The sequence below is a fragment of the Lactuca virosa genome, chromosome 1 (genome assembly GCF_052849685.1).
Source record: "Lactuca virosa cultivar CGN04683 chromosome 1, Lactuca_virosa_CGN04683_v6, whole genome shotgun sequence".
Classification (NCBI taxonomy): Eukaryota; Viridiplantae; Streptophyta; class Magnoliopsida; order Asterales; family Asteraceae; genus Lactuca; species Lactuca virosa.
The window spans coordinates 37,950,054-37,960,704 of record NC_136426.1 but is presented as its reverse complement, the minus strand read 5'-3'; the positions used below and the strand labels follow the sequence as shown (position 1 = coordinate 37,960,704).

Here is a 10,651-nt window from a genome sequence, read left to right as displayed (position 1 = left end):
TTACTTTGGTGCATATCAGTTATATATCTAGGTTATATATAACTTCATCGTATCCATTTAGTGATTTTAGACCTACTAGCAAGAATCAGTTTAGTTTTCACATAAGTTATACTACCACAAAATACTCCTATAGTATTTTAAATGTTATGTTTGGTTGTTAACGATTTTCTGGTATGGGTGTTGGTAAGTTGATAGACTTGTTGTCCACTATGACTATCCCCCGGCACCTACTAGTCACTTCTCGGACGAATATAGTTGATCAGGCTATATTCCTCCCAGACTTGATTGCATATCCCAGGGCATATTCATATTGCACAACTCCTCTATTTTTAACTTTTGTGTTTTCCTTAGACGTGGCACTAAACCGGTATGCATGTATGTACTTATACTTTTAACAAGAAACTATTTATTTCTAAATGTATAGTTATTTGAAAAATTTTAAATCAGAGACTTAAGTCCCAATGCATTTATAGTTTGTATATCTTATGTGGTTCGATATACTTAGTTCACTATAAACAATGCTCTGATACCAATCTGTCACACCCCCAAACCAAGGATGGCGGAAACGTCCGGGGGTGGAGGACTTCATGTATAGTATCACAACAACGAGTATAATAATGCCCAAAGTAAATACAACCATCATAAATATAATTGAAAAAGTTATACAATAGTATGTGTTTACATGTTTCCAATCAATTACACTCATGATGACAAAAATGATAAGTTTGACAATTTAACGTCCCATCCTCAAAAGCGGTTGATTTCCTGTTTCACTGAATTCCTGAGAATACAAGTAGTTTGAAAAAGCGTCAACAATTAAGTTGGTGAGTTCATAAGAGTTTTGTTTGAGAAAGAAACCGTTTTCCTTGTAAAAGCGACAAAGTATGTTTCCAGAAATTTCAATATTTTCTAAAAGGTTTATTGCAGTCTTAACTGGACCAAGACTTGGTATATGTAAGTAAATCATCATACTTATATGTGGTTTTATATTTAAATAAAACTCATTTTTGTGAAATTCTTAAATTCCCGTGAACGGTGTGTTTGTTAATTTTCCAATATTTTCTTTATTAAGTGTGAAATGAATGCTCTTATGTTATGCGATAATGAACCCTAGAAAGACCCGTAGATTCCTTCTATAATCACCCAGTGTATATAAGCTATATAAAATTTAAGTTAAATAAACCGTCAAATATAATGAGTCTGCCCTAGGTCCACAACCAGACAAGGAACAGGAAGTAAGGCGGGCCCACCAATTCTAGGTCGATTGTGACTAGATTCTTATATAATCCTAGCATATACACTTAGCGATTATAGCTGAAGTCTAACAATTCTAGATGGAATGAAGTTTAACAGAAATATGTTTCCAAAGGGAATCCAATATTTTCCTTATAAAAGTTATGTAGCTCTAAATGTCAAGACAGAGAATATGTGTGTGTTTTGTACTTATAATGTTCATAATGGTAATGTGTTTCCAAAGAAAATCCAATATTTTCCTTATAAAAAGTCATGTAGTCTTAAACGTCAAGACCAAGAATATACAAGTATTTTTCCATACTTAAAGTAATACATGCAAGTTTAAATCGACATAAACTCGTTTGATTTAGAAGTAAAAATCCCTTTTTATTTTAGAATTTTTCCTGTAAACTTGAAAGATTGTTAACTCCCTATGTGAGTCGCTATAACCATACCATGACAGAATAACCTGATGCGACGTTCTTCAGATGTCGGAATCGAAATGACATTTGTCACCCCCGATCGGCCGATCGGACTTATGCAAGCAGCATGTGTGTGGGTTGTCAATCCCAATATAGATCTATACACAATTATCACGCTCTCCCTACACGAGACTCTGGTTATAACTAATTCAGGATTTTTTGTGGTACTTAAGAGTACCCCGAAGGAGAATGTCTCACAACTTACGTTAACTAGTTTACATATAGTTTTGAGTATAAAACCTCTTCCGTTGAGGAAGTGAAATCACCTTTTATGAAAATACATTTGTGATATAAATCCATAAACTATTAATATTATAGTTTATCAACTAGTATATGAAAAACCCATTTGTTTTGAGAGTAAAACCTTTTCCATGTAGTATGCTTTTATCGAAAATTCATAAACTATACTTAATGTAGTTTATTAGATGTGTTCGAAAAGAAAGGAGGAAAATCCTTAACATGAATGACTAATTTCTGTTTATGATGGTAAACTAACAAGAATACACCCAAACATTGAAAAACTTATTGTTATGCACTTTGCTCAACATAATACAAAGTGTTATTAATATGGTAAACTATACAACTAGTTTTTTATCCTTTCTGCACTGTTTTGAAATTATCATAGAAAAATCATACGAAGTCGAAAACTAACTCCGCAAACTCTGAGAGCTTAGAAAATGTGTCTAGTTTATTCATAATTTTTATTATGATTTTTAGAAGTCTCTAACTTATGTGAAAGTGTTCATAATCACAGACTGGTCCGAATTCGTTTCTGAAATGATAGGCAGTTTTGTAAAAATCACCGTAAATTGTAGAAAAATCATATGGAGATGTGCAACTAGTCATTTTAAAGATATAAACCTGAACTATTTGCATATTATACAGTTTTGAAAAATATTAAGTTTAAGTTGGGTAAAACAGTTCGTGAACAGGTCACAACTTTTCTGTTGTAAGCTGTCAAATTTAGTTTTGAATATGTTTTGGTGTTTTAACTTGTATTCCCCCCCTGAAAACTGAAGAAAACTAGAAAACGTAGGGGTATGAACTCACCTTGAGTGATGACTTGAAGAGTGGAAGGTTGAAGATGATGAGTTTCAAGTCTAGATCACTTGATGAACACACGAAGTTTTGGATGGTCCTAAGAACGATTTTTGGTGTGAAGATATGAGCCGTTGATCCAAGAGTGTTATGAAAACATGTAATAACACTTGAGTTAGAAGGAAATACTTACCAAAAAGTGCAGTAGCAACTCAAGAACACTTGCACAAGGTGGTGGAATGTAGAGAGAAAGAAGCTTTCTTTAGTGGTGATATGAGAAGTGTGTAAGTGAAGGATTTATCAAAGTGAACAAAGAAATCCTCCATGGATTTCTTTATATGAATGTTGCTGGAGCAATTGGTAAGATTGAAATGATGTTTACCTTGGTTTGTGTGATGTGGATAGGGTTGGACTATTGAGAGGATGACACATGGAAGGCAAGTGGGCACACTTGACCCACTTGTGGGGTAAACATCTTCTTAATATAAACTAATGATTTTTAATTAATAAATCATTGAGAAATAAATAAAATAAGAGTTCAGGGGGTTAAAAATGATAAAATATGGATTTTGGTGAAAATCCTACGTTAAAATCATGAAAAACGGGCTTAAAACGAAGTCGTGGTCGAAAACCGGGTGAAAAAGGGGAAAATCCGAAGTCAGGAGTCATTCCGGATCTTGGCTATCTTGGAACCGAAGTGAATCCGAAGGGGAGAGGAGACCGCGGTTCGGAGGCTGCGGTTGGCTCGCTGCGGTTCGAGGGCTGCGGTCCGGCTTGGCTGTGGTCGCTTGGCTGCGGTCCTCGCTGCTGCGGCTTGCCGGCTGTGGTCCTCGCTGGCTGCGGCTAGCTGGTCGCGGCTAGATGGCTGCGGCTACACCAAGGGACTCCGGGTCGAGAAGGGTTTGGTCCCTATAGAGGGACTCCGGTTCAAGAAGGGTTTGGTCCCTATAGAGGGACTTCGGCCCTAAAAGGCTATTTTCCAAGATATCTTCCCGTTTCTCATGGTTTTTGGCAAAGTTAAGGGTCGGGATGACTATAAAAAGTTGAGAGAGATTTTGAGAGAGATTTGGGAGAGATTTCTCATACTTGGAGAGATTTCACATACTTGGAGAGATTTGGGAGATATTTCACATACTTGGAGAGATTTCACATACTTAGAGAGATTTGGGAGAGATTTCACATACTTGGAGAGATTTGGGAGAGATTTCACATACTTGGAGAGATTTGGGAGAGACTTCACATACTTGGAGAGATTTTACATACTTAGAGAGATTTTGCATACTTAGAGAGATTTGGGAGAGATTTCACATACTTGGAGAGATTTCACATACTTAGAGAGATTTGGGAGAGATTTCACATACTTGGAGAGATTTGGGAGAGATTTTACATACTTGGAGAGATTTCACATACTTAGAGAGATTTGGGAGAGATTTCACATACTTGGAGAGATTTGGGAGAGATTTCACATACTTGGAGAGATTTGGGAGAGATTTCACCTTAGCCATTATTATTGCATAATCTCGCAACTGCAAGGTTCGCGAATCCCGTTATGCTTCGTTAATGACTGTTTTAAGTCCCCGAAAGGGTCCTTAGTCGTGTTTTGATGCGTTTAACTCCCTTTTTAGGGTTTTTACATTGTTAATATACAAGTACTAGTTAAATTTGACCGGTTTGACTTGTTGACTTCGACTTTGACTTTGACTTGAATTTGACGGTTGTCACAGGTCCTCACTGAGATAAAGGACTGGAGGGTCCAACCCGAGCTGCGAGACCGGAGGGTCCTCACTGAGACACATGACCGGAGGGTCCTTATTGAGATATAGCCATGAGAGGCTAATTATTTGTGTGTGATATTTTGGGGAACTCACTAAGTTTTTTGCTTACAGTGTTGTGTGAAATGTGTTTCAGGTACATCTCAGGATCGCGGGAAGGCGTCGGCATGATTGTAGACACCAACTTATTGATTTATGTTTTAAGGATTATGGGATATGAGTCAAACACTTTTGTGATTGTGTTTTGAGACAATTATGATTTGAGTAGGAGATATAAAACCGTGTTTTGTGTGGAATTAAAAATGAAAATTTTGTTTGAAAATTTAGAGTGTTACAATAGAGATACTTTAGTAATTTGTTCTTTTATTAGAATAAACTCACGATGAAAAGTTTTTTTTGTTCGATTTTTTTAGCTTTTAGTTTTTTAGCTTAAACACAAAGTTTTAAATCCAAAAGCTACTTCAAATAACATTTAACAAAAAACTATTTTGTATTTTTTTTTCAAATTGACTTAAATACCTTTTTTTTAAAATTATATTTCTAGTGTTATATTTTACAAAGATATCATTTTATGTCAATTTTACATATTTAAAAGGTTTCAGATATTTTACCGAACACTCATATACAAAATAAAAGCTATTAAATTCATTTGATATTTTTTAAACTTTTTGACATGTAGAAATTTTTATACAAAGGATTCATCGTGTCTGACATTTTAGTTTACAAATATTGGTTATGTCTGCAAAAAAATGTAAGAATAAATTATTCGATTTGGTAAAAACATTTATTTTGTTCAACCTTTCTAATATGAGGATACCAACATGTACTATTTCTATGGCACTCTGTTGGATTAATCGATTTATTACAAGAGGAAATCTGGGATAATTTTAGTTCTAGGGGTATTTTAGGAAACATTCCTTTTATGCAAATTTTTTGTTAGAGTAGGAGTCTAGTTTTATTAATATAAATAAGGTTAATGTTTAGGATGTTTAAGTTAACTTTTTTCCAGCAATAAAGTTCACTAAGTAATTCATCGTTCTTGTTATTTTCTTCTTCTTTGTTCAGTTCATACCTTGGGCACCAATGTAATATCAGGTGGTATACCTACACTTGGTATCAGAACCTAGGGCGGTCAGTTTGAGAGTCGGTTTCAAGAAAACTCTAGCCTTTCGCTACGGGGCAGACGCAGCGGGAACCGGGTTCGGTTTAAGGGGGTGTGGATTGTTTTTTAACGCGAGTTGAAGCATCTCAACAGCAGCCCCGATTTTTCTTGATCAGGCTTGTTCTAAGGTAGAGAGAGACTAACCGGAGGCGCGGAATAAACGGACGGGAAGACGTCAAAGCAGGTGGCTTTGATTCAGTTCGTTTTGCGGGTGACGGGAGACGGTAAAGGTGGTCGTGACCTTGTCTTGTTGTTCGGTGGAAAAATGCTCTCGGAACAAGCTTGATTAAAGAGGTCGGGGTTGTCAAAGGAGAGAATAGGATGTCGATGGTTATATAAAGAGGTTTGATGACGTATCAAGTTCTAGTTTTGACTCCAACGAATTATCCGGCGTGGGGAATCAAATGCAAGTTGATTATGGATGCACACGACATATGCGAGAAGGTTGAACCGAGGGAGTTCGATGGAAGAATCTCTCGGAATATGATTGATCGACAAAGGTATGGTTGTCAAGACAAGAAAGGAATGGACAAACAACATGGTGTAAACATTATGGCGTTGGAGTTCAAATCGGGTGGCTTTGGATGTGGCCAAGGAAGAGGTCGTCGATCCGGAAAAAGTCAAGATGGTAATGAACGTGTCCAATGGGATGACATGTTACATGTTACGTGTGTTGTGAACAATCAAAAGGTATGGAGGACTTTGGACGTAACAGAGGTGGAGGTCGGGTGTCCGAGAAAGGTCGAGAATCGTAGTAGTTGCTGCCTTGGTAAAACAGGTTGCTGGAACAAGGTACACCAAGATTGTGTGTGGTTCAGTGATGATGATAGCATGTGGCTCTCGGTATTCAAATGCTAAACATGGTGTTGCTTAAAACAATTGTTGTCGACGAGTTTTGCAGGTGACGTAGCCGATAGGTCGACGGTGAACAAATGTTGTGAATGTGGTGTTGTTCGTCGGTGGTTAATGGTGGAGAAACATAGTTGTAAGTGACAGGCGTGGACAAACCGATAAGGTGGTGATTGTTGGATTAATCGGTTTATTACAAGAGGAAATCTGAGATAATATTAGTTCTAGGAGTATTTTAGGGAATATTCCTTTCATGCAATTTTTGTGTTAAAGTAGGAGTCTAGTTTTATTAGTATAAATAAGGTTAATGTTTAGAATGTTTAAGTTAACTTTTTCCAGCAATAAAGTTACCAAGTACTCAAGGTCTTGTTCTTTTTTTCTTCTTTATTCAGTTCATACCTTGGACACACGCACTCAAGGTCTCAAACACTTGAAAAATACAAAATCATTTTCTATTAAATTTGTGCGTTTCAAATGTTTCATTGTAATATATCAACAATTGGGTGGTAAAAGCCACTGATGAAAAATTTCACCAATTGTTTGATTACAACCCGAAATTTTATTTGTTAAAGATATATCTTAGAAGAAGCATGTGTAAAATTTTAATTAGACAATTGTTGTTATTATGTCAATTGGATTTTAGAGGCAACTGGACTTTTTTCTTGCCACGTTTTGAATAAATTTCAATTCTGTGTTTTGAAAATAGTGCGGTGCATTTATGAGATTTTGGTAACAAGTTAGAAATTCGTAAGATCGAAGGCACGACTTAGGAGAAGAGTTTCAATAATTCTCCTTATTGTAGGGACCATGCAAAATTTTAATCAACCTTATAACCCCAAAAATGTCTTAGTTTACATATCTTGTATATAAATTATGAAAATATGGCATTGACTGACCAATTTAATTATTCAAGATTTCTGGATCAATTTACACACCCAATTGGTCGTATTGTAATTTCATTTTCTTTTGATGTTATTATTATATAATAGTATATTGCTAAATAAGATTTAAAAAAATCTTAATTAAAAAAGGGTTAATGACGAAAACTATAGGAATTCCGAAGTAGCAGTTTCGGTGATCAATCTTCTCAAGTAATGCATGAGAATAATATTAAACCCTTTGAAAAAAGGAATTCTTATGCATCGGTGGTGGTGGCAAATGAGCTGATATTAAGGGCATCCACAATCCATTGAACTGTATAGAGTTTAATGGATTGTCACATCATCCATTAAACATTTATACAACAGCATCACCCACAACCCATTAAAAACATATTCAATCCTAATCACCACTTTATTTATTCTATTGGACCATTTAATGATCATTTAACTCTTCCATTCAACTCTACTCCATGTCATCACCCACACTCCAGTCAACTATTATTTAATCTTAGGGCATTCAGAATGCATTGATCTCCATAGAGTTCAATGGATTGTCACATCATCTTTCTACAATCCATATAACTTTATTATTTTTTTTCTCTACAATGCATTGAACTCTACAAAGTTCAATAGAATGTTACAAAATGTAATTTATAGTAAATATTTAAAAATAAAAAACTTTCTTTTTTCCCATTGAAGAGTTCAATGACCATTGAACTCCAAATCCATTGAATGCCAATGTGGCATCTCACAATGGTAGAGTTTCATCAAATGAATGACACATGAACTTGTCACCTCATTCAACTATGAGAACTCACCATTGTGGATGCTCTTAGTCATCATCATATTCAACTCTTATACTACTTGCATTGTGGATGCTCTAAAGAAGAATCAAGGGATGTATGGGGATTGTCAAGCTATTGAAATAGATGACAACGATCTTTTAAAAGCTGCGGATGCTTCATGTATTGTTTTGGCAAAGGTTTGGGATGTTCAGTTCACTTAATTGCAAACATTAGTAAAGTTTGTAAAAAAAGAAGACTTTGGTGATGTTGAGGTGTATTACATTGGTGGATTGTGGTTGTAGATAGAATTTAAACCTCGAAGCTCTTATCTCAAATTCAAACAACACGAAGATACAAAATGGTACTTGGGAAAGGTTAATTTGGATTGAAATTGACGGGTTACCATTATGTTTCATGAACTCCCAAGGGTTTTAAAAAACATCTCATATATTTTACCTTTTATAAAAACAACAAAACCATAGAAGTTTCTTTTTAACCTTTAAAAGAAAAAACAAAAGCCGACAAGTTTCTTTAATAAATAAACATTTTAAAGAAGTATTCTAAAATATTTTATTTAGGAAGAGGAAGCACAAAGGAGACTTTCAAATGTTTGCTATTTAATGGCCTCCTGCTAACACTTTTTTCCCACACCATCTCTTTCACGCACACACACAAACCCGCCGCACAAACAGTCATGGGATCAGTAAGCAAGGAGATACTGCACGACGTTCCCCCATACATAAGAGTCTACAAAGATGGAACCATAGAAAGACTCGTCGGCTTAGACGTTGTTCCTGCATCTTTCGATATCGACACCGGTGTCACCTCCAAGGACGTCGTAATCTCTCCAGAAACCGGTGTCTCCGCCAGGCTCTACCGTCCAACTCTCACCACCGCCTCAGAAAAACTCCCTCTCGTCATCTACTTCCACGGTGGAGCATTCTGCATCGCATCGCCCTTCTATCCCAAGTACCACCAGTCACTTACCAACCTCGTTTCAGAAGCACGTGTCATCGCCGTCTCCGTCGATTACCGGCTCGCACCAGAGCACCCACTTCCGGCAGCCTTCGATGACTCACACGCCGCTCTCCGGTGGGTCTCCTCCCATGCTCCCGGTGGAACCGGGACGGAAGAATGGATAAAAGAAAACGTTGACTTCAACCGTATCTTCCTCGCCGGCGACAGCGCCGGAGCAACCATAGCTCACGACATCGCCATGCGAATAGGATCAAACCCAGACCCGACAATTCCGAAACTTTCGGGTATTATTTTAATAAACCCGTATTTCTGGGGAAAAGAGCCAATCGGGTCAGAGAAAGCGGATCCTGTGAGGAAAGCTATGGTGGACAAATGGTGGGAGTTCGTATGCCCATCGGATTCTCAACTCGGGTTAGACGACCCGTTAATCAACCCACTGATGGACGGAGCTCCGGATATGTCGGGTCTGGGTTGCGGGCGGGTGATTGTAACCGTTTCTGAAAATGATATATTAAGAGACAGAGGGTGGGCGTATTATGAAACTCTGGTGAAGAGCAAATGGGAAGGCAAAGTAGAGATGATGGAGATCGAAGGTGAAGATCATGTATTCCATATTTTTGACCCTAATGGTGAAAAAGCCGTAAATATGATGAAAAGGTTGGGTAGTTTTATAAACCAACAATAAATTTGTCTATTAAGATATATGATCAATTTGATCATTAATTTATCACCTATAAAACTGAAGTTCTTATCGAGTTAGATTAATGACGTGTATTTCATGAAAAAAGAAGGTAGAAGTCGTCTGTCGTTTCGAGGCTCGAAACTTTCGTCTATACTTTATATGATTTGTAATTTATGTTATTAAGTAGTTTGTTGAATGTATTTGTTCATAATACTATCTAAATTAGAAAGTTTATTGTTGTTTGTTTTTGTTAACGGCTAAACTTTTATACAATTAGCAAGACTTGTAGAAAAATAAAAATCATTACCAATATAAAAGAGCAAAGTTTTATAACCAATCAACCAAACTAAGTTTTAATTTAAACATGTTACAAAATAAATTTAACAATTACAAGCTTGTCCAAAGGCTATATTTCCTCTGTTTTTGAGACAAACAAAATTAAATTTATAAAATTCCGAAGCACACAAATTTTTGGAAGAACGATCGCATCAAAACCTACTTTTAGATTTTTATTTAGGCTTGAATAATTTCTCCATTGAATGTGATTAACACATGAAGAAACCGAAACATTATCAATATCTCACCATCTCTCCACTTTACCCCAAATAGAAACCATCACATTGCAAGAATTGAACAGATGTTCCAATCATTTTCATACACAAATCTTAAGTTGTGCAAAGAAGAGCAATGGTATCCACTTTCTTTTTAACTATTGTCGCTTTTTTAATAAACCAAATTCATGATATCTAATAGAAACAATATTTTTTATTGACCTAACTTATTCTCAAT

General features: G+C 36.1%; 1 protein-coding gene across 1 annotated transcript; it reads left to right on the top strand.

Moving 5' to 3' along the window:
• The first annotated feature begins 8,835 nt into the window (after positions 1–8,835).
• On the top strand, positions 8,836–10,116 carry LOC145105357 (putative carboxylesterase 2). Its single transcript, XM_079042494.1, has one exon. The coding sequence runs from the start codon at positions 8,897–8,899 to the stop codon at positions 9,863–9,865; it is 969 nt and encodes a 322-aa protein (XP_078898620.1). The 5' UTR covers positions 8,836–8,896; the 3' UTR covers positions 9,866–10,116.
• The last annotated feature ends 535 nt before the right edge of the window (positions 10,117–10,651 follow it).

Coding starts and splice junctions, on each gene's coding strand:
- LOC145105357 (XM_079042494.1), top strand. CDS start 8,897: ATGGGATCAGTAAGCAAGGAGATACTGCACGACGTTCCCCCATACATA.